At 40.0% G+C, this 26,374-nt stretch overlaps 1 protein-coding gene and 1 pseudogene across 3 annotated transcripts in view; one reads left to right on the top strand and one right to left on the bottom strand.

Annotated features, from left to right (window-relative positions):
- Positions 1-25,880, top strand: part of CCDC191 (coiled-coil domain containing 191) — an 82,252-nt gene extending 56,372 nt beyond the window's left edge. For all 3 annotated transcript variants that reach the window (XM_032479371.1, XM_006189987.3, XM_032479376.1), the window contains 4 exons: positions 12,538-12,681; positions 16,267-16,419; positions 16,949-17,094; positions 24,683-25,880. In XM_032479371.1, coding sequence (XP_032335262.1) covers positions 12,538-12,681; positions 16,267-16,419; positions 16,949-17,094; positions 24,683-24,827 — 588 coding nt within the window. In that variant the 3' untranslated portion in view covers positions 24,828-25,880. The remainder of the gene's footprint in view (positions 1-12,537; positions 12,682-16,266; positions 16,420-16,948; positions 17,095-24,682) is intronic.
- On the bottom strand, positions 2,790-3,842 carry LOC102521029 (annotated as a pseudogene).
- Positions 25,881-26,374: the final 494 nt, after the last annotated feature.

Genomic DNA, 26,374 nt, shown 5'->3' with positions numbered 1-26,374 from the left:
TTTGTTAGATTTATACCCAGGTACTTCTTTTTGTGATGCTGTTGTAAATAGTGTCTTTTTAAAATTTCAGATTCTGTTTATTCATTGCTAGTAGGTAGGAACACAATTCATTTTTGTATGTTGACCTTGTATCCTGCAACCATGATAAACTCATTAGTTCTAAGAGGTTTTTTTTTAATAGACTTTTTGGAATTTTCTACATAGAGCACCATGTTGTCTGCCAATAAAGGCAGTTTTATTTCTCCCTTTCTAGTCTGTATACTTTTCTTTCTTTTTCTTGCCTTATTACATTAGCTAGGACTTCCAGTGCAAGGTTGAATAGTAATGAGAGAAGGCATCCTTGCCTTATTTCAGATCTCAAGGGGAAGACTGAGTGTGGTCACCATTATTGTCATATATGTCATATATTTTACTTTCATATATACTATAAATACCCATCATCTTGTTACTGTTATTGCTTTAAACAGTTATATTTTAGTGTAATTAAAAATAAGCTGAAAATTATATTTTACTTCATTTCTTCCATTTCTGATGCTCTTTATTTCTTTACGTAGATCTGAGTTTTTAACTATATTGTATTCCTTCTACCTAAAGAACGTCCTTTAACATTTCTTATAGTGTTGGTCTACTGGTAGTGAATTCCCTTAGTTTTGTTTGTTTGAGGAAGTCTTTATTTCTCCTTCACCTTTGAAGGATATTTTTACTAGGTAAAGAATTCTGGGTTACAGTTATTTTTCTTTCAACATTTTTAAAATGTGACTCTGTTGTCTTTTTGTTTGTCTGGTTTCTGGCAAGAAGTTTGCTTTAATTCTTATCTTTGTTCCTTTGTAGGCATCTTAGTCTGCTCAGGCTGCCATAACAAAATAGCTCAGAGCAGGTGGCTTAAACAACAGAAATTAATTTTCTCACAGTGCTGGAGGATGGATGTCCAAGGTCAAGGTGCCAGCATTGTTGGTTTCTGGTGAGAGCGCTTTTTCTGGTATATAGTAGGTCACCTTCTCACCACATCATCCCATGTCCTTTCCGCAGTGCATGCACACAGATGGAGAGATAGAGTATGTCAACTCTCTGGTGTCTCTTTTATAAGGATACAATCCCACCCTGCAGGACTTCATTTACCTTAATTACTTCTTTAGAGGCCCCATGTCCAAGTACAGCCACACGTAGTCAGGGTGGGGGTTAGGGCATGAATATATGAATCTGGAGGGGAACACAAACATTAAGTTCATAATAGTAGGTAACATGGGTTTTTCCTCTCAGCTGCCTTCCAGATTTTTTCTGTCTTTGTTTTTTAGTAGATTGAATATGATGTCTAGGTGTAGTTTGTTTGTTTTCCCTTCTTGGTGATCTCTAAGTTCCGTGGGTATGTGGTTTTGTGTCTCACAGTAACTTTAGGACTTATTTACCCATTATTTCTTGAAATGCTTTACCCGTCTCATTTTTTTCCTTTTCCTTCTCGGATTCCAGTTATGCTTGTATTACATTGTTTGATATTGTCCCACAGCTCTTGGATGCTCTGTTGTTTTTTTCACTCTTTTTTTTCTCTTTGCGTTTCAGTTTGTGTGATTTCTATTGCCCTAACTTCAAGTTACGTGATTCTTTCCTCAGCTGTGTCAAGTCTAGCGATAAGCACATTGAAGGCCCTCTTGGTTACCATGTGTTTTTGATTTCTAGCATTTTCATTTGACTATTATAGTTTCCATGTCTCTGGTAAAATTACCTATCTGATCTTAAATGATGACCACCTTTTCCACTGGAGTCTTTAATATTATCGTAAGTTATGTAAAACTTCCTCTCTGATAGTTCCAACATCTCTGTCATATTTGAGTCTTGTTCTGATGGTTACTTTATCTTTTCAGACTATGTTTATCTCTTGTCTTTTGATATCTTATTTTTGTTGTTGTTGAAAGCCAGACATATTGTACAGGGCAATAGAAACTGAGATAAATGAGCCATTAGTAGTGGAGATTTGTGTTAATCTAGCCAGGAGTTGGGCTATGTTGGAGGTTGTTGTTTCTGTGGTTACCATTGTTGAGGTTTGTTGTTGCTATGGGCATCATAGACTTCAGTTTTTGCTAGTGATTTTTTTTTTTTGTCTCCTCTTTTGGCTGTAGGTCTTTCTTTCTGCTGGTCCCCAGAACGAGTCTTTCTCTTGCAGTTCTTCAGCTGTACTCCACTGTTACTACTAGAGGTTTGCTAGTGTGCTGGTGGGCTGTGGATGAGGGGAGCATTCTCTAACGTTCTGATTAAGTCTCACTCTTTGGAGTGCACCGTATTGGGCATTCAGAAGAATTTCTGCTGCTCTCTAGAGATAGAGCCTTTCCCTGGCCCTGTGTTCCCTCCTTTCAGTATCCAGTGTCTCAGTCTGTGACCTTAAAGCTCTTCCCTCTGTGAGGTTCCTCCTTCACTTAGGTGAGATACGGAAGCTAGTCTAGGCAGAGTTCCCTTCCTCCAGCTGGAGTGGCATTACACTAGTGCTTTCACGTGATGCTGCTTGCAGGTGAAGCCAGAGAAAAGAGTCTGGGCAGATTTTTCAGTGGTTGGTGTTGCTTTCTGCCAACCAGAACCACAGTGGGAACTCTGGATTTTCCCTGATTCTCTCTGTGAGAGCCTTGTGGATTTCTAGAGCAAAAAGGTGGGAATTTCCCTATGACTGTGACCCCTAGGAACTTCACCCTTCTCATGCCTGCCCACCCTTGGCTTGCAGCAAGTCACCAAAATTTAATCATCTTACTGGCTCGTGGTGTAGGATAGCTTCTGCCTCAGATACTCAAATGTTTAGGTGTTGTGTCTCCCTGAAGGTGCCTGTTTCCAGATTTGGGGATGGCTTCAGTTCTCTGATTGGTTCAGAAAAAGTCACAAATTTGCTGTCTGTCCAGCTTTGTTCTTGCTGGAAGCAAACTGCTTATACAGAGCAAGAAGGATGAGAAATACATTACTAGCTAATAGGTTGTTCTATTTCTCTTACTGTATCAAGGCCAAATCTTTTCTTTTTTTGGAAAGGTAAAATGTAACTTCAGTCTATAATAATAGACAAAATGATTTTGTCACATGGACTAGTTTCCATTTTATAAATCAACTGTTTGTAGCTGCCTCAAATGAGATAGATGCATTTATAGATTGGCTGTGTTTGAGCTTTCCTTGCAAGCAGCTTTAGATCTAAAATGCACTTGCTAATTGTCTTCTTTTGCTTCTGGGCAAAGATGCTCTGCGCAAGGTGTTTCTCTACCCAGTTTATCATGTGGTCGTATTCTTTTTGATACATCATTTTCTGCACAGGCGATTCTTTACCTCCTTGTATACTTTATATAGTTGTTACCAGTTAGCAATCTCCAAGGCCATAGCGGTGTTATTCTTCTGACCATCAAGAAGATAATGACACTTCTGAACCAGTGCCTGCTGTGAATTTTCCAAATCCGTTGCATCCTGGATGAGTTTGATGGAAGCCTGCTTCATCTCTTCTAGGTGGGCAGTTTTTTGCTCTTTGAGTTTATTAGCAAATTGTACAACAGAGGGACCATATTTTCTCATTACATAGATGAGCAAACCTACTGTTTGATATGATAGAAAAGGTCTCTAGGGAATCACATATATTTATTTGGATAGAAAATACAAGATAAGTCCTGTGACACCAGTTTTAAGATAAAGGAACTAGAAGAATCCCGCAGGGATAAGCCCATGACAAAGTCCTCCATGTTCAGGAAGAAGTGGTTCAGGGTCAAGACTGACTGCCCCCTGGGAAAGAGTCTTGTTACCTGCAATTCCCCTGGACCTGGAAATGCTGCATTCTTCAAAGAGGGGGCCACAGTAGTGATGACAGGAAGTACCACCTGCAGCAGCATGGTCACTGGTGGTCCGAGTGGTGGCTTAATGTCCCTGTGACCCTGACAGGATAGCCTGTCGAGTGCAGCAGTAAGATAGCCACTCACAGGTCTCCCACAGTGACCTTTTGAAAATAAAAATCTGAATTCCTTTTAACATCCTATTGCTTTATTTTTATTAAAACCTTACTTTTTAGAAATACTTATCAGTAACTTTTATGGGTGTATAAATGTGCTTTTCATTGATAGACAGTTGGTCAAGTTTATGGTTGAAAAGATAAATTCATTAGAGAAAACCAGGCAGGATGTGAAGTCTTTCATGATTGCCTAACAAGCATATTTATATTCATTTAACAAATGTCTGTAGAGCACCTACTATGTGCTCAACATTGTCCTAGGTAGCAGAATAGAGCAGTAGAGAAGACAGACCTTAGCCCTGCCCTCGCAAGTCTTATGTGCTAGTTGTGGAAAACAGGCAGTAAGCAAGCCAACAACTAAAGAAGTAGAGAGGGAGAGGTATGGTGGGGAAAGCAACATGGGAAAGGCCTCTCTGAAGAAACGATGTTTGAGCTGCCAGATGCTGAGGAGGCCTCTGCCAAGGTCCACTCGGGGCCTTGAGAGATGTTGAATGTGAGATGCCTGTTGGACATCCAAATGGATACGTCTAATAGGCAGCTGAATATATAAGCCTGGACATAAAGATTGTAGTAAGGAATCTGGGAGTCAACAACATGTCAATGTTTTTAATGCTCTGGAAGTGAATGAAATCAACTTGGGACATAGTCTGGAGAGAGAGAGAGAAGAAATATGAGGATTTAAGACCAAGTCCTAGAGTATATGAATAATTACTCAGAGGATGAGGAGCTAATGAGATAGAAAACCTGGAGAATCTTCCGTTGAGAAGCTGAGAGGAAAAAGTATTTCTGGTAACAGGTGACGGTGGTTAACCAGGCTACATTCTGCTGGATTCAATTAAAAAGAGGATAGACAAGTGACACTTTGATTTGGCAATCTGGAGATTATTCATGACATAGACAGGAGTGTTTTCAGTGGAGTTGCTCGGAAGAAAGCCCTATTCCAGGGAGCTGAGGAGAGAATAGGAGGTGAGGAAAACAGAGACCATGCATGTAATAGGGGTCACATGGGATCAAAGAAGGATTTGTTTCTGTTGATGATTGGGATTTTTTTTTTTTTTTTTTTTGGTGGTGGTTTGTTTTTTAAAGATGGGAAATACTAGCACATATTTGCATGTTAATGGGAATGATCTAGTAGTGAGGGAGAAATTCATGATTTCAAGAGAGCAAAAACTATAAATTACAGGAGTACATAAGTGGGAATATGTTCCAGAACACAATGGAAGGGTGGCTTTAATGGATGGAAAGCGGAGAGTGCAGGAGTGGTGTCAACTGCCCTGTATGATTCTTAATTCTTGCTGTAATTCCTTTTTTGTCTTTCAAAGCAGTAGTGAGATACACACACACACACACACACACACACACACACACACATATACATTTATATATGGATATATTATATATGGATATGTGTAAATATATTCATTCAAATGAGTCTTATTTGTTGCATGTCATTTGCTGAATAGTTCAAATCAGAAAGACACTGTGATTTTGTATCCCTTTTCAGCCTAAGTGAATTTTGCTCTATGAAACCCTGGCTGCATAGATCCCCAATGTAAGTGCCATCTCAAAGCAGACAGCATCATTTCATGCAATCCTCCCAGTAAATCTTAAACGCGTGTGTTATAAACATTCTACATACAAGGAAATGAAAAGTATAATAATACTAATGAAATACAATCAACTTTATTGAGGAATCCTTAATCAAGGGAGGAAATACACATTTAAATTAAATTTCTGTGTAAGAATACAAAATTTTGACTAAAGCAGATCTCTGATTTATTAAATATTTTTCTATTTTTCCATGGAAAAGTAGACTTTTAAAAAGGCTATTTTTCCCCACAAGCCATCACAAATGGTTTTCTTTTGGAGCCTAAAACACCAGCGGTAGAGTTGTAATTCTAGGGAGATCACTTAGGTGTGCTTGTGAACAGGGTTGGCCAAGCCATAGAGCTTCTGCAGAGGCTTACTGTCTGTGTTAGGTTCCTGTCTGCAGGTTGCAACTGCTGCCTCAATGCTGCAGGGACATTTCAGTGGATGTGAAAATGGCCAGTTTTTGTTTTCTTCCTTACTTAGCCCTCCACTTCCTCTTGCTAGTCATAAGAAAATTCTCATAAATAATTTTTATTTCTGGCCATACAATTCAATATCTCAAGCATCTGTAATAAAGATTATAAAGGTAATTTTGGTTTAATGCTTTAGAAAATATGGAAATTTCATATTCATTGAGGAATTGGTACAGATACAGGTAGTTTAGATTGGAAGATAGAGCAAATCTCCCTTCCATATTAGAAATGTTCCAATGACTTCTCTATTTTTTCTTTATTGAAGTATAATCAGTTTACAATGTTGTGTCAATTTCTGATGTACAGCAGAATGTTTCCATCATACATATACATACAAATATTCCTTTTCATATTCTTTTCCATTATAGGTTACCACAAAATATGGAATATAGTTCCCTGTGCTGTATGGTAGAAACTTACTGTTTATCTATTTTATATATATTAGTATCTGCAGATCTTAAACTCGCAGTTTATCTCTTCCCACCCCCTCCCCCCGGTAACCATAAGTTTGTTCTCTATGTCTGTGAGTCTGTTTCTGTTTTGTAAATAAGTTCATTTGTGTCTTTTTTTAGATTCCACTTATAAGTGATATCATATGGTATTTTTTTTCTCTTTCTGGCTTACTTCACTTAGAATGACAATCTCCAGGTCCATCCATGTTGCTGCAAATGGCATTATTTTGTTCTTTTATGGCTGAGTAGTATTCCATTGTGTGTGTGTGTGCACATATATAAATATATATATGTAGTCTCAACTTCTTTATCCATTCATCTATGGATGGACATTTAGGTTGTTTCCATGCCTTGGCTGTTGTAAATAGTGCTGCTATGAACTTTGGGGTGCATGTGTCTTTTTGAATTATAGTTTTCTCCAAATATATGCCCAGGAGTGGGATTGCTGGATCATATGGTAAGTCTATTTTTTTTAAGGAACCTCTGTTTAAGTTTTTTAAGTGGCTGCACCAATTTACATTCCCACCAACAGTGTAGGATTCCCTTTCACCACATCCTCTCCAGCATTTTTTTATTTTTAATGATGTCTGTTCTGACTGATGTGAGGTGATACCTCATCGTAGTTTTGATTTGCATTTCTCTGATAACTAGTGATATTGAGCATCTTTTCACATGCCTGTTGGCCATCTGGATGTCTTCTTTGGAGAAATGTCTGTTGAGGTCTTTTGCCCATTTTTTTATTGGACTGCTTGGGGTTTTTTTTTTGCTATTAAGCTGTATGAGCTTTTTGTATATTTTGGAAATTAGTCCCTTGTCGGTCACATCATTGGCAAATGGGTGAAACTATCACCCATTCTGTAGGTGTCTTTTCGTTTTATTGATGGTCTCTTTTTTTTTTCTCAGAGAAGGTTTGGACAATTAGGTAGCTTGTCAGAACCAGCCAATTCACAACAGTTTTCTTGAAGTGAAATTGTGGGAAATAGAGAAAAAGAAGCTTAAAATAAGTGTTTTTGTGTATTTACTGCATAGATGACAACTACTGTGAAGACAGTCTAAAGTCTTTGTTTTTGCTCTGTGACTTGCATGAGTGACACTAGACTTTTAATGCAGTATGGAGTATTTTAAAATTTGAATAAGGTTATTTATATATAAATTTCTACCCCATAATCTGAAGGAAGGGGCTATATTGCTAGGTTGCCCATAACAGTGAGGGAAAAATACGGATTGCTCCCCTAACTGAATGTTTTCCTTTCTAGTAACTTGCTGAGATGTAAATCATTCTGTGAATAATGCTGAATAAATCCAAGGATGTGCATAGCCCTGATTCTTGTAGGATTCATGAAGAACTTTTCCTCACTCTCTTGGCAGAATTGTTTCCTTTTTTTTTAATGCTCCAGAGTTATGTTACTATGATTAACATAATTTTTAGTGGTTATATATTCAAATTAAATTAATTAGCTATTTGTTGAGTCTTTAGATCATTGCATCTTTACTTTTTCTTCAGCTTTATTGAGGTGTAATTGACAAAATTGTAAGATAAAATGTACATACATATACGATAATTTGATATACGTATGCATTATAAAAGGATTCCTATCAAGTTAATTAACATATCTATCACCTCATATATTTTCTGTGTATGAATAAGGTCTGACGACCTAATGTATAACATGGTGACTATAGTTGATAATATTGTATTGTATAGTTGAAATTTACTAAGAGAGGAGAACACTTAAGTTCTCTTAAGAAGGATTTCTCCCACCCCTCAGGCACAACCATCCTACTCTGTTTCTATAAGTTCAACCTGTTTTGTTTTTTTTTTTTCCCTAAGATTCCACATATAAGTGAACCACTTAGTATTTCTTCTTCTCTGTCTGGCTTATTTTACTGAGCATAATACCCTCAAGGTTTATCCATATTATCAACAATGGCAGGATTTCCTTTTTAAGGGCTGAATAATATTCCACTGTATATTTTTTAGTGCTTTTTTAATCCATTCATACATCAATGGATACCTAGTTTGTTTCCATTCCTTGGCTACTGTGTATAATGCTGCAACACGCATGGAAGTACAGAGATATCTTTGAGATAGTGATTTTGTTTCCTATAGATATATACTCAGGAGTAGGATTGCTGGATAATATGGTAGTTCTATTTTTAATTTCTTAAAGAACCTCCATCTGTTTTCCATAGTGATTGTACCAGTTTACATTCCCCAACAGTGAACAAGGGGTTCACTTTTCTCCACATCACTGGCATTTGTTACCTCTTGTCTTTTTGATCATAGCCATCCTAACAGGTGTGAGGTGATAGTTCATTGTGGTTTTGATTCGCATATCCCTGATGATTAGTGATGTTGAGCACCTTTTCACGTACCTTTTGGCCATTTGTATGTCTTCTTTGGACCAAATGTCTATTCAGATCCTTTACCCATTTTTTTCAAATGAGTTATATGGGATTTTTTGCTACTGAGTTATATGAGTTATATTTTGGATATTAACCCTTTATTGGATATGTGGTTACAAATATTTTTCCTATTCCATAGGTTGCCTTTTTCATTTTGTTGTTATTTTTTTTTTTTTTTTTTTTTTTTTTTTTTTGCTGTACAAAAGGTTTTTTAGTTTGATATAGTCTTGCTTATTTATTTTGGCTTTTGTTACCTTTGCTTTTGGTGTAAAATCCAAGATTATGATTACCAATTCGGTCTCCTTACTAGTAATTGGTCTGTTCAGATTTTCTAATTCTTTGTGATCCATGTTTCTAGAATATATCTATTTTTTCTAGGTTATCTAACTTGTTGCCATTTAATTTTTCATAGTATTTTTATGATTCTTAGTGTCTCTCAGTTATCTGTTGTAATGTCTTCTCTTTCATTTCTGATTTTATTTGTCTTCTGTACGAACTGTTTTTCTTAGTCTAGCTAAAGATTTGTCTATTTTGTTTATCCTTTTTTAAAAAAACCAGCTCTTAGTTTCTTTGATCTTTTCAATTGCCGTTCTATCTCTGTTTCATTTATTTCTGCTCTGATCTTTATTCCTTCCTACTACTAACTTTGGGTTTAATTTGTTCTTCTTCTAGGTCCTTGAGGTGTATAGTTAGGTTGTTTTTTTGAGAGCTTTCTTTTTTCTTAATGTAAGCATTTAAACTTCCCTCATAGAACTGCTTTTGCTGCATCCCATAAGTTTTGGTATGTTGTGTTCCCATTTTCATTTGTGTCATTTTTTAATTTTCCTTTTGGTTCCTAATTTGACCCATTGATTGTTCACAAGCATGTTTTCAAATCTCCACATATTTGTGAATTTTCCGGTTTTCCTCTTGTAATTGATTTCTAATTTCATTACATTGTATTTGGAAAATACGCTTGATATGATTTCAGTCTTTTATAATTTATTGAGACTTGTTTTGTGGCCTAACATCCTGGAGAATGTTCCATGTACACTTTGTACACTGCTGCTGTTGGATGAAATGTTCTGTGTATGTGTTAAGTCCCTCTGGTCTAATGTGTCATTTAAGTCCAACATTTCCTTGCTGATTTTCTGCCTAGAAGATCAGTTGTGTAAAGTGGGTCCCCTACCATGATGGTATTGCTGCCTAGTTCTCCCTTCAAAATGTGAGTATTTGCTTTATTTAGGTGCTCCAATGTTGGGTGCATAAATATTAAAATAATTTAAAATCCTCTTGATGAATTGACCCCTTTATCATGATATAATGACCTTCTTTGTCTCTTGTTAATAGTTTTTGGCTTAATGTCTATATTGTCTGATATAATTATAACTACCCCTGCTCTCTTTTGGTTCCCATTTGCATGGAATATCTTTTCCCATCCCTTCAATTTCAGTCTATATGTATCCTTAAGGCTGAAGTGAGCCTCTCATAGAAAGCATATAGTTGGGTCTTGTTTTTTTTTTTTAACCCATTCAGCTACTCTGTCTTTGAATGAAGAATTTAATTTATGTACATTGAAAATAATTATTAATAGGTGTATAATTGCTATGGCCACTTTGTTAATTATTTTCTAACAGTTTTGTGGTTCCTTTGTTTCTTTCTTCCTCTCTTGCTTTATTCTTGTATGTTTGGATGATTCTCAGTAGTGATATACTTTGATTCCTTTCTCTTTGTATTTTTTGCATCTACTGTATGTTTATGCTTTGTGGTTATCATGAGGTTTAAATAAAACATTTTGTAGTTATAATAGTCTATTTTAAGCTGATTACTTTGAATGCATACAAAAGCTTTACATTTTTACACTTCATCCCCTCCCCAGTTTATGTGCTTAATGTCACAATTTACATCTCTTTATATTGTGTATCCATTAACAAATTATTTTAGTTATAGTTATTTTTAATACTTTTGTCTTTTAACCTACCCTAGAGTTTTAAGTGATTCACCCACCCACCATCATTACAATATTAAGAATGTTCTGAATTTAACTATATGTTTACCTTTCCCAGTAAGTTTATACTTCCATATGTTTTCATATTACTAATTCGTATCCTTTCATTTCACCTTGAAGAAGTCCATTTAACATTTCTTGTAAGGCTGGTCTAGTGGTAATGAACTCTTTCAGCTTTTGTTTGTCTGGAAAACGCTCTCTTCCTTTCATTCTGAAGAACACCTTTTCTGGGTAGAGTATTCTTGACTGGCAGCTTTTTTTCTTTCAGCATTTTGAATGTAACATCCCACTTCTCTGGCCTACAAGATTTATGCTGAAAAATCCACTGATAGTCTGATGGGAGTGCCCTTATACATAACAAGTTTCTTTTCTGTCACTACTTTTAAGATTCTCTCCTTTTCTTTAATTTTTGACAGTTTAAGTATAAAGTATCTTGGTGTATGTATCCTTAATTCATCTTATTTGGTACTTTTTGGGCTTCCTGGATCTGGGTATCTGTTTTTTTCTCCAAGTTAGGGAAATTTTCAGCCAGTATTTCTTTGAATAAGCTTTCTGCCCCATTTTCTCTTCTCCCTAGTAACTCCTGTACTTGAGCGTGTTCCAAGACCTATCATTGTCCCAAAGGGAGGGATCTCAGTCGGCATTTTGATGCAGGCTGATTAGAAGCTGTACCCTCAGGCAGCTGCTGAGAATGTAGGTAGTTAAGACCCTTCCAGGGAGAAACTAGATGTGTGTTTTTCCTGCTCCCTTTCACTGAACCCAGGTGTATAAGCACAGGACTGGGTGGCCAAGGTGGTGGGAGTGGGGTTCTCCTCTACCCATTTAAAACCTGCTCATTTGCTACAGTCCTATGGGACTTAAGAATATAAGTTTCATTGGCAATCCAGGGATCCATCCCTTGGGTGGCAGTCAAAAAATTAGGGTGCCAGATGTGTGTACAAGCTCCTTTTAGAGAGATGCTGGCAATCTGACTTTATCTTTGGAGTAAACCAGAGGGGAAAGGCAAAGGAAGTACCCAGAGGCTCCCTGAGCCTCTGGAGAGGATGCAGCCCGGCCCTCTAGATGCTGCTCAATTAAAACTTGGACTCTCAGGCAGCAGCTTGTAATGTATGTAGTCAAATCCCTTTCAGAGAAAGACTGGGAGACAGGCTTTTTTGCCTGCTTTCTCGGGGCTGAGCCCTAGCAGGATAGCCACAGTGAGTACTCACACATCCATTAAGACCTGTTTCTTTGTTTGGTATAGTCTTGTGTGTCTCATGACACATGCCTTGTTGGCTTTCAGAGCTAGGTGTCTTGGCAAGGGCCATCCCTTGGTTGAATGGTTGTCTTTAAAGTTGGTTGCTAGGTGTACAGTCCAAACCCTTCAGTCCTCAGGGAGAAGCTGGGAGTTGGGAGTTCCCTCCCTATATATTGCACTGTGGCAGGGATGGGGCTTGTGATGAGAGCGTGTCTCAGCCTTTCCTGTGGCTGTTTTCTGTGTATCCATGTGGGTATTTTCTCATTTGTCTGATATGGAAAAATCACACAGCTAGTTTCTGGATTTCTTTCAGAGGGAATTGCTCCCTGTGTAGCTACACATTCAATGCATCCAAGGGAGGAGGGACATTCACGAACCTCCTATGTCACCATCTTGGGTCCTCCTTGGCATTTTGCCTCTTTTATTTTTTCCAGAAAGAACTAGAGAAGCAGAAGAGAATTAAAAGGAACCAGCAGCTGGAAGCAATAGCCAAAGAACATTATGAAAAGATGTTGCTAAGAAGAAAAGGTCTGGAACCTTGGAAGAGGTTGAGATTGCAAAGCAAGCAAAACGTCCAGGTATAGTGTCACACTCTGAACCCCTTAAATTAGCAAGTGGATTTTTCAAATAGGATAAACACCCAGTTAGGCTTTGGAGGTTGTTTTGTGATTTAAAAGTCAGAAAGATAAATGAGTTGAGTGTGTGTATTTGTTTTGGGTAGAAGTTTGGATTTGGTCTTCCAAGGTAGATAAAGATTTCTGTAATTGAATAGGTTAAAGAAAAAACTAGAGCAAATTTTTGATTAGAGACCTATAAGGTGAGATAAATAGAGGCCTCTCTCAGCTTCAGCAGTGTATAGCTCTGTAATAAAGAGAAAAATAATTATCGTAAGGTATACTAATCAGGCTTCTGCTACAATAAAGCTGCCTAACAATCAGCCTCAGCACATCATGGATTACAGCCCAGCTGTTTATTTCCCGTTCACGTATCTGTGGGCCAGTCTGGATCAGGCTCAGGTCTCTCCACAGCCTCTCTTTCTGGCTCCAGCAGTTACTCGGGGCATGCTTTTCACCTGGCAGATGTCTGACACGTAAAGGCCAAACCCAGTTACGTGAACGCATATGAAACGTCTGCCTGTATCATGTTCACTAACATTCCACTGGCCAAACAAGTCACAGGGCCAAACTCAAGGTCACTGAGCAGAGAAAGAGGCCACATCTATTCCCCTGGGAGGCAGGATGAAAACACATGCAAGTGTGAGTGTATAATCTTATTATCAGGAACAGTAATCCACCCTACCACACAGACAAATGAAATCAAATCCCACTGAAATTCAGATATATCCAGTGCATAGAATAGGGTGTTAACTACATGATCAAGAAGCTCTAAATAAATAAAATGTTTTCTTTAGAATTCTATTTAATAATAAGGTTAGTAATGCATGCTGGTTATGACTACTCTTACTTACACATTTGGTCAGGTTAATACTGAAAAGTAGGTTAATGTTTTTGGTTATGGAAACCAGGATTAAAAATGAACAGTAATGTTCTATATCCTAAGAATCTCACTAAATTCAGTACCATACCTTTGTGAATGTGACTTAGGCTCCTGTTTGGAGGCCTGGGCCCATCTGTGCCCTAAGCCATTGCTGTTTTGCTTTGGCTTTTTCCTAGTAATGATGTGGAAGGGCTGACCCTTAGTCTTCTGAGTGAATGAGTCTGGAAATGAAATTTGAAATTTGAATGGAAATTTGCTTCTTGTAATATACTGCCACAAAGACTGGTTTTATCAGATAGTTTGTTATCCAGTTGAGTGCTCCTAGTTTTGTTTTATTTTATCTGATTGTTGTCTATTATTTTTAATTATTAATACACAAAAGAAAAGCAGACAGGGAGTGGAAAACACTCTAACAGACTTATCAGCTCTGCTTTTTTGGTCCCTGATTTTGACCAAGTAAAATCAAGAAAGGTATAAAGTTTAGAAATAAAATAATCTATGAGTGAATAACCAAATTAAATTTTTAAAAATTTATTCATAAGAATGTAAAAATAGAAAAAGGAGTTTGAGCTCAAAATGACAATTATAGGCTTTAAATATTTAAAAATCTAATTAAAATAAAAACAGGAAAACACAGACCTGAAACCATTTCCAAACTTTCCTATCCATAACACCATCTGGAGAACTTAAAAACGAAAAAATGCATCTCTCTGTTCCCACCTCCAGGTCTTCTCAGTGGGTCTGGGGTTTTGGCAAAGGTGGGGTGGAGGACAGTGTGTCAGGGAATCTGCATTTTTAAAAAGTAACCCAGGGGATTCTGATCCCAGTGACCTGAGCACCACATTTTGAGAATCACCTCTCTAGTTTGTAACAAGTGTGTTAGTCTCCTATTGCTGTTATAACAAATTACCCCAAATACAGTAGCTTAAAACAACAGATTTATCATCTTAAAATTCTGGAGGTCAGAAGTCCAAAATCAGACTTACTGGACCAAAGTCAGTGTGTTAGCAGGACAGGTTCCTTGTGGAGGGTCCCAGGAGAGACTGTTTCCTTGCCTTTTTTAACTTCTCGTGGCTGCCTGCATTCATTGCCCACAGCACCTTCCTCGACGCCACAGCTCACATTGATGCTGATCCTCTTACAGGGACTCTTGTGATTAATTTAGGGCTCTTCCATATAATCCAGGATCATCTCCCCATTTTAAGATCCTTTACATAATCACATGTGCAAAATCCCTTTTACCATGTAAAATAACGTATTTCCAGGGTTAGGATGTGGCCATCCCTGAGGGCCACTATTCAGCCTACCACAAAGAATAATGGAATTTTAGAACATCAGCAATTCTCTTCCATCTATTTCAGTTTGTAAATAAGGGAACTGAGCCTTAGAGGAGAACTGACTTGCTAAGGTTACAAGCACACTGGTTACAAAGCTAGAACAGAGTTCAGCAACGCCTTCCTCCAAAACTCCTGCCCAGTTCGGGCGTGTCTTTTATGCTATATAGAAATCAGAGGTGTGTTTAGATACCAACTGTCAGCTGAAAGTAAAAAAAATAAATAAAAGGAGACATTCTGGAGGACAGTAAGAGGAAGGGGCAGCTTCTTCATCCACGAGAGTCGGCTCCCAGGAAGGGATAGAAGAAATTAAGAAAGAAAAGGGGTCCAGTTAAACAGTTCCTGGCTTAACATTTTCCCCCCAGAAGAGTTATTTAGCATTCCCCTTAAATTCAAATGTGCTGTATTCCATTTGTTCCAACAACCATTTTCAGAACTTTTAAGGGATCTTCTGACCATCTTTCTCTCCCTGGATCTCTGTGTTTTCCCAGAGGATGGAGCGCAGGGAGGAGGGTAGGGGGCTGTATGTTTCTGGCTCCCAGGTGCCACAGAGACTTCCTGTGACGGGGATTTAGGCCACTGTGTATGATTGCCAAGGGACTCGCCTGAATCGGTCACATGCACAGTGCTGTGGCAGGACGAGACTTAGAAAAATGTGTAATTGTCTGGAGAGGACTAAACAGAGGGCTTTTCCTTCTGACCTCTTGAAAGAATGTAACAGTTACTTTTTTAAATCTACAGAGTCTGAGTTGTGTGTTTATTCTGATAGAATGATACTCTGAGCCTTTTAAGTTGGTAAGACATTAAATTATTCATCATGTTATTTTTCTATCAAATGTTTTTGTGGTTTATTAATAATGTCTAAATTTCAGTGCTTGTGATAGCTCATTCTGCACAACTAATTGAAAGTATTGGCATTTCCTCAATTAGACAGTGGTTAACTACGTAATAAAGAGAAGTTTGTTAGGGAGTTGCTGCCCAAGCTCCAGGAGAACAAACCAAGAATGTTGCCAGCCACTCGCTTCAAAACTCAATGCAAGTGACATGATGGTTTTGGAGGTTGTTTATCCCATGTCCTTAATAACCAGCCAGTCACTGTGGTCTTCAGGGAGTCAGCACTGAAAAGCTATGCATGTTGTGAATCTAAAATCCCTGTGTAATACAGCCAGCAGTCAAAGCTTTTAGGACGTAGGCTGAATGTCTTTAAGATTATTCTCTCTGGTAACTGCCTACATGTGGTTTACAGCATCACTTGCCACAGTGATGTGTATTTCCTTTGATGTTTTAAGATACAAGGAATAATTTCCTTTTCTCATTTAAAAAATTGTTCAGGTGGCCAAAGAGCATCACTCTTTGGCCCTCCAGAGGAAATGCCTGCTGACCTGGTTCCAGTGGAGTCAGGAAAGCCTGGCTAGGAAAGTGGCCCGGGCTGATCAATTTTATGACCAAATACTGCTTAGGAGAGTCTTCCGGAGCTGGCTGCAGGTAAGGCCACAGGCAAGGGAGTTATAAATACATGTCTCTGCTCAACCCTGTGTAAGAAAATCAGGTGCACTCCAGCCATCAACAGTCATGGTGTTCTTTCAGGAACAATATGGAAGAGTCAATTCATTGCTTTGAAATGAATTTGAAAATGTCAAATCAATTTTTTTTTAGTATAAAATCTTAAGCACATTTCCTTTCACACAGAGTATCCCTCCACCTGTAACATCATTACATCAGCTTTTGTTTTTATATTAGCTTTCTTGTCCCATAATTGCTTAAGTGATTTTACAAGAAACCTGTCCCTTTAGTTTTCTGTTCCTCTGACTACATTATTATCTTCTTAATACATTACCGAGGATATGACCTGAGCTGATACGTTAGCCTTTTTCCTTATGCCTCCAGTGTCCTTTGTTCCTTTGTTTTGTGTTTTATCCGTTGTTCCTTTGTTTTGTCTTTCTCTTTTGTACTTTTTATTTGCTCGAATTCTTTGTGATATAATGTCTCACTTTTTTCCTGTCCTCGTCCCCAGTACCTGATTGATCTTGAGGAAGAATTACAAAAACTGTGTGCACAGTTTCTTCAGAAGAAGGTTTTCCAGGCCTGGTGCAACATGGTCAGGGAGGCCAAGATCGATTCTCAGAACAAGCACAGGACTGCGGTGGAGCACAGTGACAGGTGAGGCTTTGATCTTTACAGAAATTCACTCACTGGCTTCACAACTGCTCTGCAGTAGATTCTGTGCCTGGAATGGGTCTGAAAAGCTGAGGCGGGGGCTAGGAGAGCTGGGCACTCAGAGATACTGGGCAGGGGAGGGAGTCCCAGCTCACCCCCGACCACATGGGTGCAGACAAGATAGGAAATCCCCTGGCACTCCAGGGGCCCATCTTTAAAATGAGGAGGTGGAGGAGGAAGCCTGCCCTCCCTTCCTCACAGGACTGGCAAGAGAATAAAGTGATGGGAATACCTGAAACACACCTAAGCAGAGGTACTGTGTTCTCTGTCATATAGTTTTAAGTTTCTTTCTTTTAAACATTATCTATTGTGAAATATAACACAAATATAGAAAAGTGGTTAAATAATACAAATAAAGCTTAATATCCAGAACTTGTATAAAATGGACACCCTGGTTACCACCGTGAGGTCTAGGACACTGCTGTCCTCTGAAGTCCCTCCAGGCTCCTTCCCAATCACAGGCCTTGCCTCTCCCTCCTGAAGGTAAACTATTCTCCTGACCTTTGTGGAGAACACTTCCTGGCACGTCTTTTTATTTTTACCTCCTAAGTATGCAGACTTCAAGGCTTGGAACTTTATAAAAGTAGAATCATACTATGTCTTATTAACATTTATAATATAGTGATGTCTTTAATTCAGTCCTTGAGGAGTAAGTATTCCATGTAAGTACACTTTTTCTTTGTCTTCTAACTTTAAGCATTTTGGATAGGAATGTTCTAAATTTCCATCTTGCACTTCCCTTTGAGAGTAAACAAGTGACCTGCCTGCCCTTTTTTGGGGATTTAATGTCATTCCTTCCGAGCATCAGTTACCACGGCGGGCCCGTGCGTCCAGGTTCTGAGGTGTGCAGACAGTTGTGGACGTGTAGACGTGTCCCTTTTCTCACTACACTGACTTTTGGGTTGCCTTGTTTTCATTTGTGGAGTGGTGTGTGTGTCTGTTTTTCTATAAGTACTCCTGTTGTGTCGCTGGGAGGGCGCCCACCTCCAGCAACACCTGCTCATCTTTGTTTACAGATACTGAAATCCGTGGGCTGGGAAAACGTAAGCAAGTTGATTCTAATTTTGTCTAAAATAAATAGGCAATGAATCAGGGGATTCAGAGGACTTGCCTTTGAATAAATGCTTTCATTTGAACCTCCCTGGTCCTCGTTTATACGAGGATAACCACAGAACCACAGTCTTTATGGGGTTGTTGTAAAGACAAAACAAGGTAACAAGGGACCTCAATTAATGCACTGCTTGGCCCAAAATAATAGCTGTTTTTTTGTTTATTGTCATGTTAATGTATTATTATTAAACATCTTTTGTTTTCTGCTTCTCAGCTGCCAAAAACAGAATGAAAGATTCCCTGGGGCAGCTGCCTGATGTGACAGGACAGTGAGGGGGCTTTCACACACCACCTCATCTGACCGCAGTGTAGGCCGGAGGGGAGGGGGGCGGACGTCAGGATTCCCGTTTTCAGGGAAGGAAACTGAAGTTACAACCAGGTTGGTGAATTGCCCAAGGTGCTCAAATAACAAATGGTGGACCCTGGACTCCGTCAGGTTTTCTGACTCCAAATCATTCTCTTCTTGCTAAATCAGTCTTCTTCCCAATTTTTCTAATAATTCAATCTCATCTGTCAATTAAAATAAAATAGTAAGATGGTGGTCCTATTCAGGGTTTGAAGTTACGTAATCGGTATGGAAATCCATGCATTCAACAAGAAATAAATTCTCAGCCAGGGTCTGCCTGATGTAAAAGCACTGCTGTGACTTCATCCCTTCCCATGCATCTCCTCGTTCTCCCTGGTCCAGCCCCACTGGCCTCTCTCAGTGCTCCTTGGACAAACCACACTCATACCTGCTTCAGAGCTCTCACGTGACCTGTATCTCCTCACCATTCAGGTTTCCACTCAAATGCACACCACTGGCCTCCATCCCTGTCTGTCCAATAACCTGCCCTGTTTTCTTCATAGCACTTAAGACTCTCTGAAATTATCACTGTTTATATGTTTGTTGTCTGTCCGTCCCCACCACATCTTGCTCACTGCTGTATTCTCAGCATGACAGAGCCCAATACATGGGTATGTGATAGTACTTGGTACACGAATGAATGAATGAATGAGTTTTACTGCAGGAGTGATACTAATATGTAGTCACAGATCTTTTAAAAGGAACTTTAACACTTAAAATTGACATTCAGAGTTCTTAATTCAGTTTTATTTGAATGAAAGAATATAGACTTATAAAAAGTCTGGTATTTTATACATGGCAGGACTAAGAGATGTCAGCAGACCTAAGTCTTCATCATCAGCAGGCACTGTGTTGCTGTGCAGGTAGAGCCCAGCCATGCACTTGCCCAGTCCTTCCCAGCTGAACCAGTACTTCTGGGTAAATTTCTGATATTGCCTTGGTACTGCAGTTCTTAACTACTTTGGAGTCTTAGAGCCCTGTGAGGTAGTAATGAAAGTCACAGACCTGCTCCCCAGAAAATGCACACGTGCACATCACACAGAGCTTCACACAAAACGTCAAGGAGCTTGTGGACCTCAGGGGGACAGATGTAGGTAGATGGACATAGATGGACATGGATGGTAGGTAGGTAGATACTATAAATAAGCACCAAACCAGTGACTGTGACCACGCGCTTTAGGAGTTTGGAGGACGGGAAAATAAATGGAGGTGAAGATGATCTAGGAAGATTCCCCCCAGGGGGCAGAGCACTTCAGTTAGGGTAGAACAGTAGGAGCTAAAATGTAGAAGTCAGAAAATGGGAATGTAGCCCCATTTAGAAAAAGGTGTGAACAGCAGGTGAGAGTGGGCAGTGGGGTCAAGGACTGGGAGTGGGTCATACGGCCGAGTACAGGAAGCTGTAAGTGATGGACTGGATGGATGGAAGAAAGCAGATGAAGCAGCGCCACTCCTTGAGGCTCTTGTTTTGTTTTTAACTTAACAGTAATACCTCCTCCAACAACAACAAAAAAATCAACATTATCAGAAACATCAAACAGCCATCAGCCATAAAATTAATGGAGACTGAAATACATTCTAGGGGAGCTTCATTAAAAGGTCAAGAAAGCCAGAATAAATTCCATCTATGCCTCTAGTTGTGAAAATATAAACTTAGCTATTCTTGCCTCTGCCTGTACTCAAGATGTGTCCTCTTCTAGGAAAGCTGTTTCTTTGATAAAAATTCAGCTCAGGAGGGATCAAGATGGCAGAGTAGGAATATGTGGTGCTCACCTCTCCCAGAAACACAAAAATACATCTACATGTGGAACAATTCTCACAGAAAACTGGAAACTGGCAGAAGATCTCCCATATAACCAAAGCTGCAAGAAAGATCTCCACTTAACTGGGTAGGATGGAGAAGAGGCATCAGGCCAGGACCTGCGCCCCTGGGAGGGATCTGAAAAGAGGAGGTCTGCACAGATGGAACCTCGCCCTGGGGAGGGAGCAGGTGGAGCCACAATCTGGGCATCCCAGTCCTGGGGTCCTGCACAGAGGAGACAGCCCCCTTGGCTGCTGGGAGAACTGCTGGGACAGAGAGAAGGGCTGGAGAAGCCTAGACTCTACTTTCAAGCAGCGCACACAAGTTGTCTTGCCAACAGCCATGGCGAGAGAGCCTTGCACCGGTGGCTCCACCTTCCTGGACTCCCTAATCAGAACAGGGAGAACACTTCTGCCCTGCCCCCTCCACACCCACGTGGTGCAAGATCTGGGCCACCTGGGCGCTGGGAAAAGACTCGGTCAAGCTACGCAGAGAGCGCCGGGGAGCCTGGGGTGTGATTTCGGTGGAGTGGCAGCAGCCATGGTCAGCGTTCACCCGGACGGGACCCCAGGAGCACGTGGTGGTTCACCCTCCCGCCGAGCAAACACTCCACACTGCAGCTTAGTGCAGGATCTGGGACAGGCAAGCCCAGGGAGAAGGCTCAGCCTAGCTGCTCAGAGACGGCCCAGGGGGACTGGGGTGTGAGCTGGGTGGGGCGGCAGCAGCGGCCATTGTCAGAGCTCACTCCTGCGGTGCTGCAGGAACACACCAGGGTTCCTCTCCCAGAGCCACCCACTCCGCACCACAGCTTAGCACTGGACCTGGGGCAGACAGGTCCTGGGAGAAGAGTGCCACAGAAGCAGCCCAGATCTCAGGTGGCAGCACAGCCACGTCACTTCCTGCAGCCATAATTCCCTGACCCCCCAGCCCCAGCCTCGTGAACGTTCCAGCCCCAGCCAGTCCACACCACACCTTGCACTAAATGTGGGACAAACACAACGGGAAGAGACGTGACGTTGGGCTGCATCTGAGCAGAGCCACGGACACCTACACAGGCGGGGCACTGGACCTCTAAGTGCACGAGCCTCCCCCACTTCAGCGCTCCCCCAACTCTGGGGCAGGGCACGCGCTCAGGGGAATGCAGTCTGATCGGGCCTCACCCTCAGGGCTTCTACTCCAACCATTGGGAACCTGACAGGGCGGCGACTGCCACCGAGCAGAGAGGAAGTCCTGCCTCACGCTCTGCTTGGGATTTAGATCCCCCAACACCAACCACCCCCCATCAAGGTGATAACGGCCAGCACACCCTGAGGAATGACGTGGCTGGCATCCGTATCAAAACCAACCCTCGCACCAAAAATACTGGACACAAACAGTCTACACGGGGATGCTCCCACATAAAAACACTCTTTCAAGACCAGTAGATAACTTTCTCTGTCTCTATAAATTCAAGAGAAAAACAGTTAAGTAAAATGAAAAGACAGAGGAACTGGTCCCAATAAAAAGAGCAAGAAAAATCCCCTGAAAGAACAAATAATGAAACAAGAGCTCACCAGTCTACCAGATTCCAAGTTCAAAAAGATGGTAATAAAAATGCTGACTAAATTAAGAAAGCTTATCAAAAGAAACACAGATCACTGTAACAAGGAACTAGAAACTAAAAAGATGAACCCGTCAAAAATGTAGAATTCAATTTCTGAGATAAAATGCAATCTAAAAGCAATGGATAGCCAACTAAATGACACAGAACACATAAATGATCTGAAAGATAGAATAATGAAAATCACCCAATCAGAACAGCAGACAGAAAGACAAATGAAAAACAAATAAAAGCAACATACAAGATCTATGATTACTCTGTAATCAAAACAGAGTAGTACTGGCACAAAAACAGGTCAGCAGAACAGAACAGAGAGCCCAGAAATAAAGTCGCGCACCTGTGGTCAGTTAGTGTATGACAACGCAGGCAGGAATGTACAGTGCAGAAAAGACAGTGTCTTCAACAAGTGGTGCTGGGAAAGCTGGACTGCTTATATGTAAACCAGTGAAATTAGAACATTCCCTCACACCATATACAAAAATAAAACTCAAAATCATTTTAAAGACCTAAATGTTAAGATATATCACCATAAAACCTCCTAGAAGAGAACATAGGCAAGACATTCCTGGACATAAACCATAGCAATATTTTCTTAGATCTGTCTCCGAAAGCAAAAGAAATAAAAGTAAACAAATGAGATCTAATCAAACTTAAAAGCTTTTGCATAGCAAAGGATACTATCAACAAAATGAAAAGATAACCTATGTAATGGGGGGAAATATTTGCAAATGACAGGACTCACAAGGGGTTAATATCCAGAATAAACAAATAGCTCATACAACTCAATATTGAAAAAACCCAATCAAAAAAGGGGCAGAAGACCTAAACAGACATTTTTCCAAAGACACACAGATGGCCAACAGGCACAGGAAGAGATCTTCAACATCAGTAATTATTAGAGAAATGCAAATCAAAACTGGTCAGAATGGCCATCATCAAAAAGTCTACAAGTAATAAATGCTGGAGAGGGTGTGGAAAAAGGGAAGAATCCTTGTACATTGTTCATGGGAATGTAAATTGGTGTATCCACTATAGAAAACAGTATGGAGTTTCCTTATGAAACTAAAAATACAGCTACCATATGATCCAGCAATTCCCTCCAGGGTATATGTCCAGAAAAAACGAAAACTCTAATTCAAAAAGATACATGCATCCCAATGTTCATAGCAGCAATGCTCATAATTTAAAATAACCAAGACATAGAAGGAGCCCAAGTGCCCATCAACAAACAACTGGCTTAAAATGTGTGTGTGTATGTATCCCCATACACAATATATATTTCACACACACACACACACACACACACACACACACACACACACACACAATGGAATATTACTCAGCCATTAAAAAGAATGAAATATTGCCATTGTGGCAACATGGATGGACCTAAAGAATATTATACTTAATGAATTAAGTCAGATAGAAAAACAAATTATTATATGATAGCACTTATATGTGGAATCTAAAAATAATACAAATGAATGTATATACAAAACAGAAACAGACTCACAGACACAGAAAACAAACTTACAATTCCCAAAGGGGAAAGGATAGATGAAAGGACAAATGGGAATATGGGATTAGCAGATACAAACTACTGTACATAAAATAGATAAGCAACAAGGATTTACCATATAGCACAGGGAATCATACCCACTATCTTGTAATAATCTATAAAGAAATCTGTAAAAAAGGAAAAAAGTTTTAAAGATTATGAACAATTTAGCATCCATTTAACAAATACCACTTTCTATTCACATAAAATAGTACAACATAAATAAAAACAATTCTATTCAAATTATCACTTTAAAATTACAACCGCCACTAAAAATACAAATCAAAGTTATATATTAAAAAAAAAAAACAAACAAAAAAACCCAGTTCAGACATCATCTCTTAAAAAAACTTCTGATGCTCCTCACCACCAGACCAGGCAGTATCCTGATCTACCAGCACTTACCTCCAGCCCTGCAGCCCCCACTGCACTGAGGTGATCTCTCCCCCAGGTGAACCCTTCCTGGGCAGACTGGTCTGCCTCTGTATCCCTGGTGCTCAGCTTTAGTGGACACTAAGGAATCCCATAGTTGTGCTACTTTAAAAGGCCATCGCCTGCCTCCCTACGACAGCAGACACCCTTGCTTCAACATGTGACCCTCCAGAACCAATTTTTCAGGATGTAATGCTAGGGTATCTTGTCTTCAAATTCAAAAGACCATTGTTGGAGTTGAGGTTACCAGTGGGCCGAGCACCAGGACCTTGATGCTTATAACTGGCACGTGCTGCATGTGCTTTCCCTGCATCTCTGCCTGGAGGGCTTACACCACTGGAGCCCTTACTCCGCTGTCCTGTCTTGCACACAGGGTGCGGGCTGCCATCAGGTCCCCTGAGGAGGACATCTCACAGCCTGCACTCAGAGGCACCAGCTGCTCTGCTCAGGTGTCACCTCACAGAGGGCTTCACTGACCACCTGATGGAAAAGATAACCTACTAGTCACTCCCATCCTCCTCAGTTGCTCTATCATCTTCATAAAATTACTGTCTGAACCCATATTGTGATTTCCATACCTTTCATATTTTGTTCACATAAAGATTCCTTCCATAAAGTTTGCAGTGCAGTTCAATGGAAAGTCAGCTTTTCCTTAGCATTTCACATTTTTCCTTCTTATTCTTAAAGGAGGATTCTCTGGACCACATTTCAGACATGGAAGAAGTTTGCAAAATTTACAAAGGAAGAAAGAGGCAAAGAAGAAAGGCGAGAGCAGCTCCGTAGGAAGGTTGCTGAAATTCTTCCAGATTTCCGGATGTTCGCACCGCTGTGACTCATACAGCAGTCGGGTGCTCGGCCCTTGGGTGGGAGGAGGCCTTGGTGTGCCGGTGAACACGGACCAGGGCTGCCAACGGGGTCGGCGTCAGTCTGTGTGTCTGTGTGTTATCTCCACCCGCTCACAGACACACATATACCTGGCTTATGTTCTGTCACATACCTCTTGGATCAGAGAAAGTATTTTGTGACTTTGAACTTCTTGATTTCTCGTGGATTGCTTGTCAGTCCGCTGAAGCATTTACCACAGCGGGACCATCCAAAGGAACAGTCGAACAGTCTAGAGCTCTGCTGTTCAAATGTATCCTATCCTATCTATTTATAGTATCATAAACTTTAAAAAAGACAAGTGTTTGCTTGCCTGAGGCTGTGAAGGAAAATGGGTCCTTATAATGTAAGGTGAATTGCTGACAAATGTAATTTTAATTAAATACAAATTAAAAGTAGTGAGTACTTAGAAAAGGAGGGTCAGCCGTCTAGTACCTTAGCAGCAGCAACAGGCATTCTGCCAGACCCTGTCCCTTTTGCCCACCCCGATGGAAAACCACAGATCAAAAGGTTCTCTAGGCAGCTGCTGCCAAGGATAGCAGCGTGTCCTGGCTTCAGAGAAGTGGGGGCACCAAAGATACCTCTCTTCAGTGCACTCTGATAAGCAAGAAGGCAGTTCCAAAAGTTAAAGACTCTATCAAAGCAGCCCAGCAGTTTGTTCACTCTCCTGATTGCAACTTCTAAACAACACACTCGTTCTGTCTTCTAGTCCTCAGCTCAGTTTGATCTGTTGAGATACTTATCTTGAATTCAAAGAATGTTTTCATCTTCAAAGTGCTGAAGAACATAAAGACTGACAAAACACTCCTGTGAACTGTCTGAAAGGGTACCTGCTAGAAAAAAATCTTCATTACAAAATACATGTTCATTACAACAAATTCAGGTAGTAGATGCACAGGTAAAATCAGAGTAAAATGAGAATAGTCCCTTGAGCCCCGAGGTAACTACTATTTGGTAAGTTGAAAATTTGAGTTGGTAAAATAAAATTGTGTGTGTTGCTCAATAAACTGTTATTGTCTCTTACTCCCTAGAAGGGCTATCTAGCTACAACACTTAGATCTGTTTTCTATGGAAGATGTGCTATGATTTACTCGGATAGGAAAGAGCACCCTACACCGAACTTGGTTTCTTCCACAATGTCCCTGTCCCCACTCATCTTTTCCTTTGATATGATTATACAGTCATCATCTGAAACCTTTTTAAGACTAATGGCCACTGAAGAAATGGGACTAAAAGTAGCTCATAGTTAACCTCTTTCCATCTAAATCACTGTTTTTTCTTATCTATAGTACAATTACAGAATATTGGCTGATATTGGCACCCAGAAATAAAATACCAATTTTATTTTAATGCCAAGCCTATAGACAAGGAAGGGTGAATTCCTCAAGTAAACCTGCCAGGGGCCTAAATAAATCCCATAAAGCTTAAGTTTTTTCTCTCTTCAGCTTTATTTTATTTTTATTTCACCTCAAGCATCAATTAGAAATTGAGTCTTCA

Source organism: Camelus ferus, chromosome 1 (assembly GCF_009834535.1).
Source record: "Camelus ferus isolate YT-003-E chromosome 1, BCGSAC_Cfer_1.0, whole genome shotgun sequence".
Taxonomy (NCBI): Eukaryota; Metazoa; Chordata; class Mammalia; order Artiodactyla; family Camelidae; genus Camelus; species Camelus ferus.
This window is presented reverse-complemented; position numbering and strand designations above follow the sequence as displayed.